This window comes from Ovis canadensis, chromosome 23 (genome assembly GCF_042477335.2).
Source record: "Ovis canadensis isolate MfBH-ARS-UI-01 breed Bighorn chromosome 23, ARS-UI_OviCan_v2, whole genome shotgun sequence".
NCBI lineage: Eukaryota > Metazoa > Chordata > Mammalia > Artiodactyla > Bovidae > Ovis > Ovis canadensis.
The window spans coordinates 64,125,199-64,146,556 of NC_091267.1; the positions used below are offsets into that span (position 1 = coordinate 64,125,199).

The window sequence follows — 21,358 nt, forward strand, 5'->3', positions numbered from 1 at the left end:
GGACAGAGGAGCCTGGCACTTTATATAGTTCATGGAGTTGAAAAGAGACAGGGCTTAGCAACTGATGCAAAGGAAACGCCATACCTATTAGCAATCATTCCTCACCCTCCCCCACCTAAACCTTTGGCAACCACTAATCCACTTTTTTTTTTTTTTTTGGTGCTTTGCCTGTTCTGGATGTTTCATATAAACGGGGCTATATAGCAAGTGGCCTTCTGTGACTTTCACTTAGCGTGTTTTCCAGGTTCATCCATGTTGAAGCATGTACCAGTACTTCATTCTTATTGATGACTAGATAATATTACATTGTATATATTGATACATTCATCAGTTGATGGGAATTTGAGTTGTTTTGGCTATTAGGAATGATACTGCTGTGAACATTTATGTACATATTTTTGTGTGGGCATAGGTTTTTGGTAATTTTGGATGGAATTGCTGAGGGTATGATCCCTGGATTATATGGTAACTTTGTGTTTAACATTTTGAGGAATTGTCAGAGTCCTTTTCCAAGGTACCATTTTGCAATCCCATGTGCAGTGTATGAGGGTTCCATTTTCTCACGAATGCTTTTTGTCTGTTGTTTAGATTTATCCACCTGGTGAATGTTAAGTGGTATCTCTTTGTAGTTTTGATTTGCAGTTCAGTAATGATTAGTGATTTTGAGTATCTTTCATGTCCTTATTGGCCATTCTTCTTTGGCAAAATGAGTATTAGAATCCTTTGCCCATTTAAAAATTATTCATCTTTTTATTGTTGTCGGTGATCTCTTATAACAAAGATGGCTATTGCTGATGGATAAACAGCATTTGGTGCCAGGTGATGGCGAATTTTTCATGTGTATTAGTGGTTGACTTTTAGTTTTAGTTACTTGTTAATCAAGAATATTTTAAAGTGCTGCTCTTCAGAAGTAATCCATTTTAAAGGTTCTGTTAAGATTTTACTTTAGGGTGGCTAGTACAGTCAACAAGACTTGATTGAACATGCCTCTATAATAATAAGGTCTAACTTTAATATTTTGGGAATGTCAAAAACGGCAACATTTTAATTAAATCATTTAAAACTCTAAGCACCACATTTAATTATGTGCATTGAGTCTTTGACTTAATTGAAGCAATTCCATCTTTTCCAAAGTAATTGAATCTGCTTTATGAAATGTGTTCTGATATCTGTCTCTCTCTCTGTTTTTTTTAGATTATCCTGAATACTACATGTCTAACAGTTTTTCTTGCAACGTTAACTGTTGTTTTTTGCTGCTTCCAAAAGATCAAAATTGCTCCAGAAATTGGAGACATATTTGATTTAAAAGAAATAACTTTAACAAATGGACAATATGTCTATTACGAATACACCAACAAGTAATGATGCCTGTCTGAGCATTGTACATAGTTTGATGTGCCATAGACAAGGTGGAGAGAGTGAAACATTTGCCAAAAGAGCAATTGAAAGTTTGGTTAAAAAGCTGAAGGAGAAAAAAGATGAATTGGATTCTTTAATAACAGCTATAACTACAAATGGAGCTCACCCTAGCAAGTGTGTTACCATACAGAGAACATTGGACGGAAGGCTTCAGGTTAGTCTTGTTCCAAGGTTTCTTCTGTACTTTGTAATGGCAGGTTTTTACAAATCCTTGTTTCCTCTTAAGTTACTATGGAAATTTCATGCTTGCTCCATCTCTTTAGATACTGTAGTACATCCTATAGTACAGATATTATCAATACAGGATCCTGTACTAATACACTATATGGAAATAAATGGAAGGATGTATCTTCTTTCAATAGAGGTATAGCTTAAAAGTTTTTAATAATGTTTTGACTAAAGAAAATGTTCAGTATAGAAAATTTGGAAAATAAAAATCAGAAGAAAACCTACGTCTTTAGCCCTTTGGTATTCATCCTTGTAGCCTTTTTTTCTTTTTGGGTTAGGGTTAGATGTGTACAACTCAGCTTGCTTTCTTTCCTTTTTTTTTTTTTATAATTTAGAAATTTGGTATTGTATGTCTGGTACTTTTATGTGAAAAACAATCCAGAAGAATTCAACAATATTTCTAAAACTTATGGAGTTAACTTAAATTTACAAGTCTTTACCTTTTGTTTTCAGGGATCAAATTTTTCATGTAGAATTACATCATCTCATGTGTTTGATATTTTTAAAGAAACATATAGAAAACATAATGTTAGGTTTAAAATTTTTTATTTCTAGATTTTAGGTATTGTTTCTTCATTAAACGCATACTTTTTGTGTGTATTTTTAAAACCTGAGCCTAAGCCTTGAAATCATACTTTAAGTTTACTACTTTGTGGCCTTGTCCAATTAAGTTATTTTGCGCTTTAGTTTTCTCGTTTAAGAAATAGGAATTTTAATACTGACTTTGTAGGATTGCAAGGATTAAATGAGAATGTATCAAGTGCCTTGTATAATGTGTGATGCATAATTGATGCTCGTTAAATGGTTATTTACTTTTCTTAGGTGGCTGGTCGGAAGGGATTTCCTCATGTGATCTATGCCCGTCTCTGGAGGTGGCCTGACCTTCACAAAAATGAACTAAAACATGTTAAATATTGTCAGTATGCATTTGACTTAAAATGTGATAGTGTCTGTGTGAATCCATATCACTATGAACGAGTTGTATCACCTGGAATTGGTAAGCAGGCTTCACTTCTATGCTTAGAAGCATAAAGGGGAAAGATATCAATAGTGTTTTAATTTTTCTAAGTTAGATTGTAAATTTGGAGATAGCCCAGGATTTCAACTAATTTTAAAAATCAGACATTTTTAATGAAATACGTGTATTTAAATTTGAATTCTGAGAAAGCTTATATTTTGACTACTAAAATTAAGTGTACATACTTGGTATTTTTCCTGTGTAGAACACTGTTATTGAAAAGTAAGATGGAAAGCACTTTTGCATTGTTAGATAGCATTTATACTACTATTCTTGAATTGAAATGGTTCATGGAAATTTTGAATCTCTGGCTTAAATTTATATTCTGTAATTTTAAATATGGTGGAAATTATTTTCATTATAATGATTAATATTTTATTTTTTTTCCCCTTTAAAAATTTAAGATCTCTCAGGATTAACACTGCAGAGTAATGGTAGGTAATCCCTTTCTTTTAACTTTCTCTCTTCTTTTATCCCATGCCCTTTATTTTTTATTGACTTAGAACTAGTCTGTATGGGTGGGTGCTGGTAACATTTACGAGAAAAGTACTTACTGCTTTGAAAATGTACATTTTGCAGGGGTTGGGGGCATGCATCAGCATTTAAAACTGGATTTAGTAGGCTATTGACTCTTTGAATTTGAACTGCTATTTATGATTGCAAGTAGAATAAAAAATGTGATGGGGAACATAAAACATACACAGAAAGAGTAACTTTTGAATTGGTAAAAACTGGCCATTTTAGAAGTAAATCTCACAGAACCAGTTTCAGTAGTTATAAATAACCTGTTTGATAATTTAGAATCATGTGTAACATAGTTTAAAAACACCCAAATTCTCAGTTTTCTTTATTTCAGCTGAACTTATTTTTATGATTGATAATTTTGTGAATGACTTAAAACTGTATACTATATTAATTTTTTTTCAGTCTTGTTATATTTTGAGTAAATAAAACAAGGCTACTTTAAAGTATATGGTAATCACAGATGTTCTAGGCCTATTTTTAAAAGGAGAAAGTTTTGAGATAGGAAAATGAAACAGACAGGAGTGTGTTTTTTATTTTTCATGTAGTATTTGAGAACAGAGATCTGTTAAAACTTTAGCTCTGTTCCTTGGAACATGTTAATGAGCTAAAATTTCTGTAAGAACTAGTTACTTTGAACAGAAACTGATAAAAAGCCACTGTCACCTTAGAAGGCTTCCCTGATGGCTCAGATGGTAAAGAATCTGCCTGGAATGTGAGACCTGGGTTTGAACCCTGGGTCGGTCAGGAAGATCCTCTGGAGGAGGAAATGGCAAACCACTCCAGTGTTCTTCTCTGGAAAATGCCATGGACAGAGGAGCCTGGTGGGCTACAGTCTGGGGTCGCAAATAGTCAGACACCACTGAGCAACTAAACCAATACTATCACCTGAGAAAGGTGTGCCGTTGTTCTGAAGGGGAATTAGTGGTTCAGCAGCACTTTTGCTACAGAATCCTAGAAATGTGTCAGAAGTATCATCTGACCTTGAAATTTGGGAAGAGCATGAAAGGCTCCTTGTTTTTATTCTCCACTTCTCTTCCATGTCAATAATAATAAAGGAAGACTAGTGTCTTTTGGTATTTGTTGAGGGTTAGTTGGTTTCTGAGAACAGTGGGTTAATAATGGAAGCTGTTGTGGTCTGAAAGGGTAGCTTTAAGATTAATTGGGTAAAGCCCAGCTTATTCATCACCCAGACATTGATATCATGTCACCTCTTTTTGAAAGTTAACACCCTTTTGATATTCACTATTCTCGATCTGCATTTTTGGAGAATGAAAGCTTTTAACTCAGTGGGTGTTAGTGGTGATAACTGTATTAGAATCCCCCTAGGGAGCGGTTGTGATGGGATCTAATTCTGAAGACTCATTACACTGCTTCCTGTCCTAAACTATTGCTGTTATGAGTGCTTGTCATTGATGGACTTGTGTGGGTTGATAGCCCCTTTTCAGTTGCTCTAGCCCTGTATTCAGCCTTATGGATCCCCCTAGTGGTGGCTGTCTATAAAAAAAAGGCTGGCCTCAGTGGCTTCTTTCCTCAGAAAACGACAGGTGTTTCTCACAAGGTCCTTTCAGATTTGGACAAAGTATATAAAGCCAGGTAGCTAAAAGTTAGGCAAATGGGATAAGTCCTTCACTTTTGAGTTGGGATCTTGGTGGTAATTATTTCCAGCCTATCTCATCTCTTTTATGAAACTTTCCATGACCACATCCACTTGTGTATTGATTTTAACAAATATTTAATGAGCATGTATTGCCTGGTACTGTGTTAGGTTCCAGGGACGATAGAATAAATAAGGTATGTTTTTTTTCCATTCGAGGAAGCACATACTCTAAGGGAGGAAAGAAAAGGTAAATAAGACAGTGGCAGTACCATCAGACAGGCTGTGCCCTGCTTGCTAGTAGTGTTAAAGAGCAGAGACCTAGGACGAGCTCAGTGTCTTCAGCTCGTCTGTCCACTGTGAGTTCTCTACTCCTCATAGAGCATTTTACAATTTATATATGTGTATGACTGCTCTAAAAATATGGTTAAATCATAATGGCTAACGCTTGCTAGGTACTTATTCTGTGTCAAAATGATCTACAAATATTGTGTCATCATTTTCATAATACTCCTACATGGTAGGTGGCATTATCCACATTTTATCAGATACAAAGAAACTGGTTCCTGGAGAGGTCAGGGGACTTGCCCAAGATTAAGGCAGCTGGAAAGGGCTCACTGTTTAAACGTTTAAATACCTAAGTATCATAAAAGACTGTAAGCTCTGCTAAGGCAGTAAGCTTTCTTTTGTTTATTGATGTATCCCAAGTATTAGAACAGTACCTGGAACATAGGTGCTCAATAAATATTTTTTTCAATGAATTAATTTGTTGACTGCTAGTCCATAAAGAGAAATACTTAGTAGTTTGATGTCTGTTTCCTGGACTTTAAAAATATATACTATATGTTTTTTTAATTTTATTTTTTTGAATAGGCAATACATGGTCCATAAAATCAAAATACTATAAAAAGGTATACAGTGAAAAGAAGTGCTCCCACCCCTGTCCCCATTCCCCCCTACCTCAGGTAATCACTTTTATTAGTTTCTGGTGTTTCCTTCCAGGGTTTCTTTGCGCAAAAATACATGTATTATTTCCCTCCTTTCCTACACAAACAGCATATTGTGCGCTGTTCTGGACCTTGCTTTTTCCCTTAGAGTGTATGATTGTTTGAAATGTGAGTATGATTATAGTATACAGCAGTTTTTTAACCAACTTTTTTGCTCCTAGAAAAAATGTATTACAGACATCTGTCCTTGTTGATACCCAGTTTTACCCAAGAAGCTTGTTTTAAATTACTTGATTAAAGAGACACGTAGACTGGTGGAAGTCCCGAACTTACACTTGGGAAGGGTTAGTCAATGTGTTAGGCAAGAAAAAGTTATGAGATAACTTTTTAAAAGCAGAGTTCAATTATTTTACAGATCTTTTTTTTTTTTGGCTGCGCTGTGTGGCTTGCAGGCTCTTAGTTCCTCAACCAGGAATTGAACCTGGGCTATGGCAGTGAGAGCACCTAGTCCCAACCAGTGGACCATCAGGGAATTCCCGTAATTCAAGTGTTATGTTCCAGTGTTACGATTACACTGTGAGCCAAAATGTCAGTTGGAAAGCAGAAGCAATGAATATCAAGTTAACCAGCTGTATCTTCAAATTAGTAACTTTCTCCTTAGGTACTAGCAATACCAATATCTTGATAAAAAGATTCCAATCACTGTAAACAACAAAAGCCCTAAAGTTTCCAAAAATTAAATAGAGATATTAGAATCTTATGGAGAAAACTATAGGACTTTGTTGACAAGTGTAATTTTAAAAAAATTGAATAAATACAGTCATATCCACATGGGTTTTCCTTTGCATTTTTATAATTTGGCCAACGTTAGTGATGAATGGTTAGAGCCACTCTTTTTTTTTCTTAAACTGACATACAATGATATGTTAAGCTCCTTTTGGTTGTCTTTTTGTTTCCATATAATTTTCTAAAGAGAAACCCTTTGGAGTGGAATTTATGGGTCTTAAAAATATCAATGTCTTCATTATGATACATGACAAAGTCCTTTTAAGAGATTATATGTCGACATCTGAACAATAGATTATTCTTACCTCTTTGAAATGTTCTAATTTAATAAAAATAGCCATGTAATGAATTAATATTTATGTGTAATAGATTTTTTCAGAGATTGACATAGAGAAAGATAAGGAGCATTACATGCTGATTCTTAATGGAAAAGAGAATGGCTTTTTGTGGATCGTTGACTGCTCTAAGAACAGAACCTAGTGTTAAGAGTTCAGTAGATAGTAAAATTCTAGGGTAGTGTTAGTTCAGGTGCAGTAAAGGATTGCTTGCTAAAGATAAAAAGCAAACCCCAAAACTATTACCTAAAAGGAAGTGGGACCATTCTGGGCAGGGCCACTGATACTGTAAACGAGATTTCAGTTTTCTTTTTTTCCTCACAGTAAAGCTGACTAACTATTCCTGGTTTGTTCAAGAAAAAGTTGTTGTATCAAGTAGGGTCAGTTTACAGGGTTACATTAAGGTGTAACCATGCAGGAGAAAGATGTTGTTTATTGAGTTTTTTCACACTACATATTTATCAAGCATCATTATTTGGATTGGGTTTCTAGAAGGAAATTTCAGTTTGACTTACCATTTGAGATTTTTCTGCTCATTCTAATTTTTTAGGGGACATTTAGTATGCTTCACTTTCAAAGAATACATTACTTAATAATGCTAGATCCTGGCATTAGATAGCTGTAAGATCCCACTCATATTTTTACACTGTGAAATTGGCAAAAAGAGGAAAAAAATTAATTAGTCGATCTCCAATTTGGTCTTCTTAGTGAGGTAAACACTTTCTCTAGCTACTTGATTTTTGCCTATGTTATATATTTAAGGTGATTATTACCTTTAGATTATTAATTGGGAAGCTCAGAAATACCTTTTCAGGACCACAGCCGGAGGTGGTTGTAATTTAGTCGCCTTCAGATTTCAAGGAGTTAATCAGATTGATCTGATGCCACTATCTCTAAATAAATAGCTTTTGCTGATAAAGTAGAATGCTTTTAAAGTAGTATGAGAAAATTCTGAGTTACACTCTAGTTGACTTTAGGTGTTCTTATGTTATTTACAAGATTTTTTTCCCTGGGAATAAAAGCTTATAAGATTTTAAAATATGTTTGTTTTTCTGTATAGCTCCACCAAGTATGTTGGTGAAGGATGAATATGTTCATGACTTTGAGGGACAGCCATCATTATCCACTGAAGGGCATTCAATTCAAACCATCCAGCATCCACCAAGTAATCGTGCATCGACGGAGACATACAGCACCCCAGCTCTCTTAGCTCCATCTGAGTCTAATGCTACCAGCACCACCAATTTTCCCAACATTCCTGTGGCTTCCACAAGTGAGTTGTAGAGTCAGAATATAGTCAGCAAGATGAGTTTTCCTAACAATTGAATATTTATAGGTAGTCACTTGGAGGGGATGTCCGAGTAAGTGAATATTAAAAGTACTGTGGTTATCTTTCATGGGTTAACAAGCATCAGATAGGTTTTTGAGTTGTCCTGGAAAAAAAAAATATTTGTAATTTTAAAAAGTTTAAATGTATCTTAATCTAACACAACATAAACCGTCTTATGTTGATGTATAGTCCCTTGGAATTTAAATAATGCTTTAAATTAGTGGTCTAATTTGTACTTTATTACATGCAGAAGAAGTCTATTGAGCTTTCACATAAATTTTAGAGAAATGTTTAAGTAGAGAACAAATAGTTTTGAACCAAGATATTTATAGAAATCTGTATTAATGGAATTGCAAACTTGCCTCTAATCAGTGTTTTTATTTTGCTTTATCTGGCAGATTACTTTATAATCGTCATCTCAGTCTCCAGTTGTACAAGCTTATTAGAAAAAAGGACCTTGACAAATTTATTTGTAACATATGACCCTCAAGATAGATGTTAAGTGTTCTAGTCAGTTTTGAAATAAAGCTAAATTATATGTATCTTTTTTTTTTTCCTAACAAGAAGTGTATTTTAAAAAGATTCTTGGGATCGTATGTACACCCGTGGTGGATTCATGTCAATGTATGGCAAAACCAATACAGTATTGTAAAGTAAAATAAAGTAAAAATAAAAATTTAAAAAAAAAAAGGAAAAGATTCTTTCCAGTTTAGAGGTACTGCCTTCTCTGCTGTGTCATGGAAGCAGAGGGCTATTAGGTTCAGCTTTTCTTGGGGCCTGGTCAAGGCAATAATGACCTTATGTTGGACAGTGGAGTGGCCTTTTTTTTTAAAAAAAAAAAAGGGTACAGTTGCTTTACGGTGCTGTGTCAGTTCCTGCTGTATAGCAGAGTGAGTCAGCCACATGTATGTCTGTCTTTTTTCTTGGATTTGCTTCCCACTGAAGTCACCATAGAGCACCGAGTAGAGGCCCCTGTGCTGCGCAGTAGGTTCTCACTAGTTAGCAGCTTCATGCATCGCAGTGCATGTGTGTCAGTCCCGGTCTCCCAGTGCGTCCCCACCCTGCATCGCTCCTGTTTTATTTTTAATTACTCACAGAACAGGGTCTTGGCATTTGTATTACTGTGTTATTTGTACATCGGTGCTAAGGAGATTGTATCTCAGCCCACAACAGCAGTAAATTATTGATGCATCTGGACTGATACTTTGTATATTGATATCAAAGGAAGCATATTCTATTTATTTTAATATCAGATCAAGTTCAACATAGAAATTTGATCTTTGGAACAAATGGAGGATTTATTTCTACAGTTGAATTTCAGATAAAGTACACCAAATTTCCCCTGCTTTATTTTACCTTTTCAAATAATGTCCTTTGTATTTCCTACACAAGATGACAGTCTTCATACAGACAGCATATTCCAAATAGGTTGGACCATATAGGTTAAACACATACTGTAGAGCCTGAACCTTTAATCACTTGGTGCTTCTGTTATCTCTGTATTAACCAGTTTGGGAATATAGTTGATAAACGAGTGGGTGGGGAAGGAAAATAAAAGAAGATACATTATAGCCACTTGAGCATAGATTAATGCCACTTACCTCTATTGATACTGTCTGAGGATTGAATTGGCATGCCTTTGTTGATGATTGCTCATGCAACTTCATTTTAACCATTAATGTTACTGGGACCAAGTCCTAGTCAAAATCAGAAAAAGTGGTATGAATGAAATATGGGTAATTTTGTCTTGGTGTTTTTTTTGGATGTATTTTCACAATGAGTAGTAATTAACTGTAAGTTTTAGAATTTGTTGCAGAATGTTCCCTTAGATCTTAAAAGATATATTGATAAAATTAGAAAAAGGAAATGACTAAAATAGAGGAATTAAAAGACTTCATGAGTTGTTTAATTTCATTTTATGTTCTTGGAATTGTGTAATGAAAGTATTCAGTATAGATAACTGTAGTGGGCGTTATGTTCAGTTGGAACCTGAATATCTACAGGGATTCTTTCTAAATTAAAATAGTTCAAATTCTCCTGCATAGTGACAATTTTTGTAAGATAGCTAAGAGTATATAACATGTACAGTTGTGAATTAACCTTCAAAGATAACCTGTAAAAATTTGAGGGGGATGAGTAAGAAGGGAGGTTGCTGAAAATATCATCTTTAAAAATAAATAGTTTAGGGAGTATTGAAATAGTCTCCTTAGCTTTTAATTATATAATCTTAGCCTTACAGAAATCTGATTTGTAGCAGGAAGAAAAGTTTTCTTTTTTCTTGATACTTTGAGCTGTTCGTTGCATATTTGGACAATGGTGTCATTTACTCCCTTCTATCTGATTATACTCCTATATGGATGAGAAAAGATTAAGGTAATGCCAGTAACAATAATTATGGAATTTTAGTGCTTTCCAAGTGAGATGCACAGTTGACTTAATACTTGCTTGAAAAAATTTAGCCTTTTTCACACAAAAGATACAGCCTTAAAAATGTAAGCAATTTCATAGAATGGTTTTAAATGGAATAGTTCTCCTGTTTTATTACATACAGAGAGGGCAACTAATTTCTTGTAAATCCAGGAATATGATAGTGTTCTTAGAGGCAATTCTTGATATTTAAAAGTACATGAGAAAATATCACAATAGACTGATTTTTTTTTTTGGTTTGTTTTATTTATTAAAACTCGCAGATGCTGCGTTAACCGGACAGTGGAGCTTACCTTTTTTCCTCTTAACTTTCTCACCTTACCATTACATTCCATTTAAAATACTTGTCTGCTCTGCTTTTTTATTGAACTTTAGCATTCTGCTATTGCTACCATTGCTGATAATAATGAGCTTTCCAATTTTCAACATTTCCTTGAGCCTGGACTTTTGGAATCCTAACAGAAAGATGCAAAAGCTAGATGGAGTGGCTGTGGGTGAGCTAATGTACTTCTGAAGAAGTTATTAAAGTAGGCTAGACCTGTACTGGGGTTTTGCTAGCATTTGGAGAATATTTATGAAGAATGGGCCACTAAAATTAGCTAGATATTAGAATAATTTTGAACTTCTTCAGGTTAAGGTTTGCCTTTATAGATGACTGCAGGGTTTTTTATTTTGTAGGCCATGGGTGACTTCACTCTTTGCTCATCTTTATAGTTGTGACTTTCAGGTATAAAATCCTTCATTTACTGTATAAAGCCATAGGATTGCATCTGCAAATGTACCATATTAATGTCTTCTTGTTCCTCTAGGTCAGCCCGCCAGTATACTGGCAGGCAGCCATAGTGAAGGATTGTTGCAGATAGCTTCAGGGCCTCAGCCAGGACAGCAGCAGAATGGATTTACTGGTCAGCCAGCTACTTATCATCATAGTATGTACATGCTTTTTAAAATCTTTTAAGTAGTTGAGAAAAAATAGGCAGACTTTATAAAAGCCAATTAATCCATGTGGGCCTTAATTTTTAGACAGCACTACCACCTGGACTGGAAGTAGGACTGCACCATACACACCTAATTTGCCTCACCACCAAAACGGCCATCTTCAGCACCACCCGCCTATGCCGCCCCATCCCGGACATTACTGTAAGCTCTTGTTTTTGTTGTAAGGGCCTTTTCTTTTTTGAAGTTTGTTTTCTTTCTGTTTTTTAAAAAAATGTTTTTACATCTTTTGTTCATCTTACAGTTTAGTTTCATTACATGATTAGTGCTTTTTAGTTTTTCATAGTTATGTTATCATACCTTTGTTTTTGAGGATTGATATTTACAAAACACTTTTATTTCTTCCTTGCTGATGTTTCATTAACACCACATTGATTGCCATTCATTTGTTTGTTTTGTATATGTTCTTAGATCTCATGTGTATCTGTATATCCATCCTAAGTGGACTGAAACTCCTTGAGAGTCACGATCTCAAGGTTTCTCTCACTGTAGAGTTCAGCATACCGTAGACATACAGATGTTGAATCTGTCATTATTCTGTGCAGGCTTGATTGGGGTACCCTACTGATAACCAACCGTAGCTTGTAGTTTCAGGCAGAATAGGAACATTGTTCATTTGGCTTAATAAAATCAAGAGTATAAATCTTTCATATATATTAAACCCTTTTCCTCCATTATAAGAGTAGTAGTACCAGAGGAAACTTGGAAGATAACACAGAGGAGTACATAAGAAAATAAAAATTACCCAGAATTCTACTACCCAGAGATATCTACTCCTAATATTTTGTCACATTTTTCTTTCCAGTCATATAATTGGTATATGTGTTAATTTGGGGGGAGGAGGATATCAGACTGTGAATATGTTACTGTACTTTGCTTTTTTATAGTTATGTTACTATATTTCCTTGCCTTATGAGAGTGTAACTTTTACTGGCTGCCTGGCAGCATAGTTGTTAAGGGTGCTGAGTGTGGATGCTTAACTACCTGTGTGACCATTGGCTAGTTATTTAACCTCCCTAAGCCTTAAGGGAATTAATAGTAGTGTATGTCTCAAGGGACGCTGTAAGAAGTAAATGTATTAATTCATGTGATTCGTTTAACACAATGTCTTAACACATAATGATCTCTCAGTTATTGCCAGTTTGTAAATATTCTTAATTTAATAAATCATGAACACTTATTTTAAAATGGATCTAACAGTTTGGATTATAATTATATCTTACAGTATGAAATATACTGTATTACATGTTACATGTTACATGAATAATTTACTTAATTTGCATTGAAGTTTGCGTATATTTAAGCTATTTGCATGTATAGTTATTATAAATTAATAGTTGGCATATGGTATTAAAATGTTGGCTATTAAATGTCTACAAAAGCAATTCAAGAAAAAAGTGATTCAAGAGTATTTGCATACTACAATTTTAAAATAAACCAAGTTTTTAAGTTCTTAGACATTGTATAAACTTGATCTAAACAATTCCTAAGGTATAATAGTTATATTTAAAGGTTTATTAAAATTTTTGGCACTGGAAAACTTTTAATAAATAAAAATGGGATTTTTTTTTTTTTTTACTGTCTTTTCTTTAGGGCCACCAGTTCACAATGAGCTTGCATTCCAGCCTCCTATTTCTAATCATCCTGGTAAGTGTATTTCAAAATGAATTACCTACAGTTAGTTTTTCTTTATGACAATGAGACATATGTGCACACAGATTTTAATATAACTGCAGAATAACTTTTCAAATAAGTATGATATTCGTTATGGCATTAGTTAATTAACAGTTTATGAATAATGGATATAATCACACATAAACTGTCCATGTTTGATTTTTTTAAGCTGTCTGAAAGAAATGACAAGATTCGTGTTTTTGGCTAAAATATAAAGTACCAAAATTCTGGTTTTAAGACAGACATTTGATACATAAATGTGCAATGGAAGAAACCAAGTTTCAAAATAGAACAGCTGTAACACTGTAGCTTAAAAAGCCAGGGAGACTCTTAAGTAGATGAGGAACAGAAAAATAATTCACTGTATCTGTCTTAGGTAGGTTCAGGAATCTCTGGTTAACTGGAATTTAGAAACTATTTGCATTAAATTATGTTCAAAATAGTAGATTAAATAGCTCAATAGATTTCAATTTTGAACATAATAAAACAAAGTTTGGAAATAAAATAAAATATGTTTCTTCTTAACAGAAACATAGGATTTTGATTTGTTTTTCTTCCTCCGTCCTATTGTATCTGTTTTTCTTTGCTTAGAAAGATGCAGATACATAAGTTCAATTCATCACCGTAGTTTTTCCCCAGTTAGAAAAGTTTTGTTTAATTATGAAGAATTTCAACATATACAAAATACCAGTATAGAAAATTCTCATTCCTCAGTTTTAGCTGTTATTAACTTCTGGCCAGTCTTGTTTCTTTCATACTCTCACCTACTTTTCATACCCTTACCTGTTATTAGGGTAGAAATCCTATATAATCATTTGATACATAAATATTTCCATATTTATTTTCAGTGAAGATTTAAAAAAATATTATAGTGACCATAAGATCAAATTAAAGGGTAACTCATAGTTCCTCAAATAGATCTACATAATTTTCTTAAATAGTGCCTCAGTTATCTATTTTTTTGTTGGTTCTGACTTCTAGCTGTTAAAGCATTAAGGGTAAGCTCTTTATTCTTTAATTAGTCTCATATTTCAGTTTAGGAGATTTAAAGAATTTCTATGTCAAAAGGCCAAGTTGCTTTAGTGATCACATCAGAGTATGAGAACCATTTGTAGCTCACCAGTAGTAGATGTGATACTTTCATTAACTTTTACTGATTTTAGAGGCAAATGTTTGTTTTGATAAGGAGAAAAACATTGCTGGCGGGACAGAAGTATTTTTTAAACATGTATTTACTAGTTGAGCAAACTCCAGGAGATGGTGGAGGACAGGGGAGCTTGGAGTGCTGTAGTCCATGGGGTCACGAACAGTCAGACATGACTTGGTGACTGAAAAACAGCAATGATTTAGTAGTTACATATATACGTTTTTAACCATATATATTTATTGAATTATCCTTTTTAGTGGATTTCCGATCTTATTTGCACATTTTTGTGATTTTAAATGTTTGTTTTGTGAGTCAAGGGGTCTTGCCTTTCTATAAACATTTATAATTAAGAAATGTAATAGAGAAGTACGTAAAACCAGTATAGATATAGTCTAATGAATAATGTGGAAGCCAGCACCTGTGTAACCAGCACCCAGACTGAAAATTAAAACATTGCAGCACTACCAGAAATCTCCCTACCCTACCCGTTGCCTCAGTCAAAGGCTTTTTCTCCCCTCCTTTGGAGGTAACTGTTGTCTTGCTTTTTATGGATTTGTATTTCATTTACGATGAATGCATCCCGAGACAATCCAGTTTAGTAGTTTGGTTTTACCGCTTTTTGAAATTACATAAATGGAATCATTGTATCAGAATCTTACTTTGTGTTAATAAATATATTGTGAGAAGCCAGGAAAATATAGAGGCTTAAGAATGAGAATTTTGCTGGTTTCAGGCAGCATCACTGAGAATCAGGCGTGGCCCTGGCAGCTTGGAGGGTCTCCGTGTTCCTAGGGCTTGGTAATAGGCAGTCTAGGGAGGAAGGGTAATGAGGTCTCTGAACAGAACCAGCCTTGGAGGAGTGATGTGGGGCCGGGAACGGTGGCATGGAGCTAGTTATTTGGGTTCAATTTTGGATTCATCAATTGCTTTGGGTTCTTGATGGATTTCCTTCATTTTTCTCATTGTAAAGCTGATGTTGAGACTTAACATCTCCTGGTGATTAGGGAATAGCATTCATTAGTTACTAGGATACACATCTGTAGTACCCTGCACTGGCATTAAAGCTTCTGTTTTATGAGTAGAATGGGAAATGACCAATTAGTATTGGTCTTTACCTTGCTGTAAAGGGTTTCAAACAGGACATCTGCTTGGTGAGGTATGTGCTTTGACTTTGATGGCTAAGTTGAAGAATATTTTTGGAAAAAGCTGATCTTTCATTTCTAATTTCTTTTGACTTATGCTCTTTTCCTTTTTTATGAAACTGAGATAATACTCATTAAATATTGATTGCAAATTAAAGTGAAGAGTTTTCCTCAGTGTCTTGAGGTGGTTTTGGTCATTGATATGTGGATACAGAATTCACAGTTAAGATTTAGGTTGTATTCTAGTACTCTGGAACTACCATTTAAGAGAGTGATTTTATGTGTTCATAAAAGATTCTCACAGGACATCTCATTCAGATCGAAACAACAAAAAGTAAAATTCATAATGAGCCACTTAGGTTCTTTAACCAAATGATTAACTTTCTCTTGAATAACTTTTGTTTAAGAAATTAAAGATAATGCCTTGGAGACTTATAATTTCTATTATAATTGAACAACATTTTTTTGATAAAGCGGTGCTTTGTAATACATTTCCCCATTACAAAAAAATACTTAGCTGAGTCTTTAATATAGTGCTAAAGAAATTCATGTTGTTTAGTCAGTCTTTCCAAACCTTTCCCCTGGTCAGTGATGAGCAGCCCATAGACTTCATGAGACCAGTTCAACCTCACTAATTTAAGGAACAAGAAACTAAAAATAGCTACGTCAGCATACACTAACAGTCTCTCTCCCTTTCAGGTGAGTTGGGACATTAAGAATGCTCTCTTGGAGCTGAGTAAATTCTGTCTTGCTATTGCTGTTAGCTTTGAGAGGCTGCAGGCTCGTCACCTGTATGGCATTTGGTTCTTGGAGCAAAAGAGCACAGAGAGATCTAGAAAGGCTTAGTGCGTGTTTCCTATTACCTTCTCCTGTTTTAAAAATAAGAATGTTCCCTCTGGTTGTATAGTAGGTTTAGAGTGGACCAGAAGATGTTTTCCCGTGGTAGTTTATATCCCCACACCGCCAGATTCTCTGGATTGCCTTTTAGGTTGCTTCTAGCACCCTCCCTCCTCACAGGTAACCCCTTTCCTCTTGCTTTCCTGGGCCGTAATAATCCTGTTAATTAGGTGGTTGTTTTTATCCCTGGTCTGTGGTACAACTGATGTCAGTCTCATTTGATCCTCACAACTGCCAAAGTGAAGCTTTATTGTATGGCGTCATTGTCGTATTGAGCTCAGTTGCTTCAGTTTTGTCCATCTCTTTGCGACCCCATGGACCATAGCCCACCAGGCTCCTGGGATTCTATAGGCAAGAATACTGGAGTGGGTTGCCATGCCCTTCTCCAGGGGATCTTCCCAACCCAGGGATCAAACCCACGTCTCCTGCATTGGCAGGCAGGTTCTTTACCGCTGAGCCACTGGGAAATGTATGGTGTGAAATATTAAGCAAACAAAAATCCCTTTGGTGACTTGGAAATAATAAAGTAAGGTTTAAGTGTAGATGCAGATGTTGTAATTTATGATGATGAAAGTATATTTTTCTTATTTAAACATGAAGATAATACAACTCTCTTTTTCCCCCTCAGCTGGCTCTCATGGGAAAAATACTGCTTGCTATGGCACTTTACTTGAAATAGTGTTCTTTAGTATGAACTAGGAAATGAGTGTTCTTGGATCTCATTTTTTTAAGTATCATTGAAAACATTCATGACTTCAGGATATTATTTGTAACAAAATTTACTCTTCGAGCTGATTATTTAAAGATCTTTTTTAAGTGCTGTTACCGTTTTTTGCTGCCAAAACATTGGGTAATTTTTATGTTGTCTTAGACTACCTCTTTCGGAGAAGACAATGGCACCCCACTCCAGTACTGTTGCCTGGAAAATCCCATGGACGGAGGAGCCTGGTAGGCTGCAGTCCGCGGGGTCGCTGAGGGTCAGACATGACTGAGTGACTTCACTTTCACTTTTCACTTTCATGCATTGGAAAAGGAAATGGCAACCCACTCCAGTGTTCTTGCCTGGAGAATCCCAGGGACAGGGGAGCCTGGTGGGCTGCCGTCTGTGGGGTCGCACGGAGTCAGACATGACTGAAGCGACGCAGCAGCAGCAGCAGCAGCAGCAGCAGCAGCAGCAGCAGCAGCAGAAGCAGACTACCTCTTTAGTTTTAGCTTCAACCAGTATATCTACCTGTTAATGTTTGGTGAAGCTTCTTTGTCTATAGCATAATATAATGCCTTTAATAAATAGTTTTACTTATAAAGTAAATATTTACTATATAAATATTTATGAAGTTTCACTTTATAAATATTTCAAAACTAGCTTTTTAAGAAAACACTTTAATATATTGCTAGTTTTCCTGTTGTTATAATAAAGACTGTTTGAAGGAGTGCTTGTGACTAGTCGGCTCTTCTGTTTGGCAGAACATTTGCATTACTCAGATCTTGAATCACCCAGTTTTCATGTGGTCTTTTTTATTAATACTTCATTGGGTAGTACTTTTATTCCTTGACAGCATTTTGAAAAGCAATTAGATACTTATAGACTTGATAAGAACTTTGTTTTTAATACATTTTAAGCATTTATCACATTTCATTTTAAGATCTTTTGGTAGGTTTAAAAATGCTTTTGTTTTTTTTCATTCTGAGTATCTTTTCATATTGTTGAAAGTTTTATTGCTTCATATTCTAGTTCAGCCAAAGTTCATAAATGGCACAGTAATATGCAGGTAAATAATTGGTTTATCATAGAAAAACTTTAATCCTCTCGTTAGTGGCACCGGTCTTTTCCTGCCTTGTGTCAAGACTCCTTTCTACTCTCTAGACTTTTGCATTTGCTTTCATCTTGAGATTTACATTTGCAATCTCCGCATAGATACATGGTCTTTCAGGTGTGACTTCTTCAGATAGGGTGTACCCCTACTGTCTAGTTTGAAGGACCTGCCCACTCTTCTGTCCCATACCCTTTTTAATTTTCTTCATAGTGTTTGTCATTACCTGAGTTATCTGCTAATTTATTCACTTATTTGTCTGCTGCACCTCCATGAAAATAGGACAGTAGCTACCAATAGCTGCCTTGTTCACTGCTGTGTATGTAGTACCTACAGCAATTCCCGTGTACCCCATAAATACTTGTTATTTCAAAAAGGAAAATCAAATAATTTCCATGTATGTGGGCTCTATGTAATAATTGTATTCTAACAAAAATTAGAAATAGTTGGTTAGCTATATTTACATACCAAACCAGATAGTGGCTTTCTTTCCCCCCAGTCATTTAAAATTATTTAAAATCACTTATTGTTGTTAAATGAATACACCACACACATTCTCAAAGGTAAAATTGTAGTAGTTATGAATGGACTTCACCAGAAATACAGATGGAACAAATGGCCTTTCATCCCAGAGACAGTTGAAAATTCCTGCCCTCAGAAGCTATGTAGTTGGAGTGTAATTAACTTTGACTCTCTAGCCTTGAATGTCTAACTTGGTTATGTCCTTTCTCTCATTTGCTGCTGCTGCTGCTAAGTCGCTTCAGTCGTGTCTGACTCTGTGCAACCCCATAGATGGCAGCCCACCAGGCTCCCCCATCCCTGGGATTCTCTAGGCAAGAATACTGGAGTGGGTTGCTATTTCCTTCTCCAATGCGCGAAAGTGAAAAGTCAAAGTGAAGTCGCTCAGTCGTGTCCAACTCTTCGCGACCCCGTGGACTGCAGCCTACCAGGCTCCTCCGTCCATGGGATTTTCCAGGCAAGAGTACTGGAGTGGGGTGCCATTGGATCTATAAACGTATACCATAGATTGATTTACTGAAGAACACTTCTCTGAAATATGTATTAGAATCTGTGTGTTGTTTGTTTGTTTGTTTTTTTAAAGTTCAGACTACATAGAAAATATTATGTGGAGTCAGATGAAACATCATGGTAAAGATTTTATGATTCTAATTGTTTCCATTCTTTAAATTCCCTGTTGATTGGGTACTTTGAAGTAAGAACACAATTCTGGATTTTAAAAATGGTATTTTTTTTAAACTTTAAGAATGCTAGGTAATAAGCTGAAAAATAGAAGACCTGGCCGTGCTTACTTTGTAATGCCTTGTCAGTTCTTCTGGATGCTCTCCCCTTTCCCTTAGCCTTTAAGAAAAGCTTTGTCATATGGAGTGAAAGTGAGAGCCTTGTACCTTTCTCGCACGAGTGACTGTCTTCTCCCATTTGTCTCCTGTAGCTCCTGAGTATTGGTGTTCCATTGCTTACTTTGAGATGGATGTTCAAGTAGGAGAGACATTTAAGGTTCCTTCAAGCTGTCCTATTGTTACTGTCGACGGATATGTAGACCCTTCTGGAGGAGATCGCTTTTGCTTGGGTCAACTCTCCAATGTCCACAGGACAGAAGCCATTGAGAGAGCAAGGTATTGCAGTATAGTTAGTTCATTTTAAAAACTGAACTTCTATTTGAAGCTATATTTTTCAGTGTAGGTTATGTTTTTGAATATAAAGGAATAAAGATGATCTTAAACATTTAGAACTTGTAAGCATTTCATTTTAAGTGTAGATGTTTGTTATTTGATAAAATGCAGTCTCTTTTTAAAAGTTCATGAGGTCTCTATGTTTTGAATAGTAACTGGACCCTATGGAACCCAGTTTGAAAACTAGTTTTTGTTTCCTCTGATTGTATAGTATTTCTACAAATTTACCGAAAGGAAATAACATAAAATAAAGACATGTTTCTGCAAGTGTTATTTATAATGAAAGACTGATAAAAAAAGAAAAATGCTTAAGTAAATTTTAATAACCTTTGTTTTTATACAGTCATTAAAATATAAAAAATTTACATAATCAAATGTAAATACTTATGAAATATTACAGGAAAACTTACACAATTTTACGTATTGTGTGATGTCAACTCTTCAAGGAAATATGTTTGTGTATAAACGGACAATCTTGACTCTATCACTATTTGTGTGCCTTTGGCAAATTATATACTCTCCAAGCCAGTCTGTCTAGTAGAATTTTCTGTGATGAAGAAAGTGGTTTACCTGTGTTGTCCAGTATAGTAACTACTGGCCACACATAGCTATTGAGCATTTAAAATTTGGTTCATATGATTAACTGAATTGTAAAATTAATTTTAATTGAATGTGAAGGTTAAATGAGAATTTATATTAAATATTTATGACACATAATAAGCATCATGTGAATGCTCATCATTATTACATGTGACTAGGATACTAAAAAAAAGAAACAGAAAAATGTTAACAGTGGCTATCTATCTTTTGGCTATGGTTTATAACCAAAATATAATGTCCTTTATTTTAAAATTTTCAGTATTGGGTGTGCTGTATAGTCTGAACTAAAATTTATTTTTAAATACCTATCAAAATGAAATGTGACTCACTTTTTCTTCCTAAGGTTGCACATAGGCAAAGGTGTGCAGTTGGAATGTAAAGGTGAAGGTGATGTTTGGGTCAGGTGCCTTAGTGACCATGCAGTCTTTGTACAGAGCTACTACTTAGACAGAGAAGCTGGGCGTGCACCTGGAGATGCTGTTCATAAGATCTACCCAAGTGCATATATAAAGGTTAGTTGTAATTTTACCCAAACATTTTAGATATGGAAAGCTCTATTTGTTATTTAAGGAATTGAGATGGATCTGGGAGAAATGTAAAAATGTCTTATGTATTAAAGAAATTATGTTTGTATTAGCAAATTTGTAAAATGTTTTAGAGAAATACACAAGTTCTTGGAAATACTGAGTGAAACCTCCAAATTTGTGTTCTTTGATGTTTAAAATATGTAAAAATCAGCCTCTGAAAGTTTGTCTTAGCCAATCTTCAGGATTTTATGGAAGAAAATTCTA

General features: G+C 34.9%; 1 protein-coding gene across 2 annotated transcripts in view; it reads left to right on the forward strand.

Moving 5' to 3' along the window:
• Positions 1 to 21,358, forward strand: part of SMAD4 (SMAD family member 4) — a 51,610-nt gene that overhangs the window by 18,971 nt on the left and 11,281 nt on the right. For both annotated transcript variants that reach the window (XM_069568588.1, XM_069568589.1), the window contains exons 2-10: positions 1,195 to 1,573; positions 2,470 to 2,644; positions 3,070 to 3,099; positions 7,913 to 8,125; positions 11,419 to 11,538; positions 11,633 to 11,749; positions 13,199 to 13,252; positions 19,727 to 19,910; positions 20,911 to 21,079. In XM_069568588.1, coding sequence (XP_069424689.1) covers positions 1,325 to 1,573; positions 2,470 to 2,644; positions 3,070 to 3,099; positions 7,913 to 8,125; positions 11,419 to 11,538; positions 11,633 to 11,749; positions 13,199 to 13,252; positions 19,727 to 19,910; positions 20,911 to 21,079 — 1,311 coding nt within the window. In that variant the 5' untranslated portion in view covers positions 1,195 to 1,324. The remainder of the gene's footprint in view (positions 1 to 1,194; positions 1,574 to 2,469; positions 2,645 to 3,069; positions 3,100 to 7,912; positions 8,126 to 11,418; positions 11,539 to 11,632; positions 11,750 to 13,198; positions 13,253 to 19,726; positions 19,911 to 20,910; positions 21,080 to 21,358) is intronic.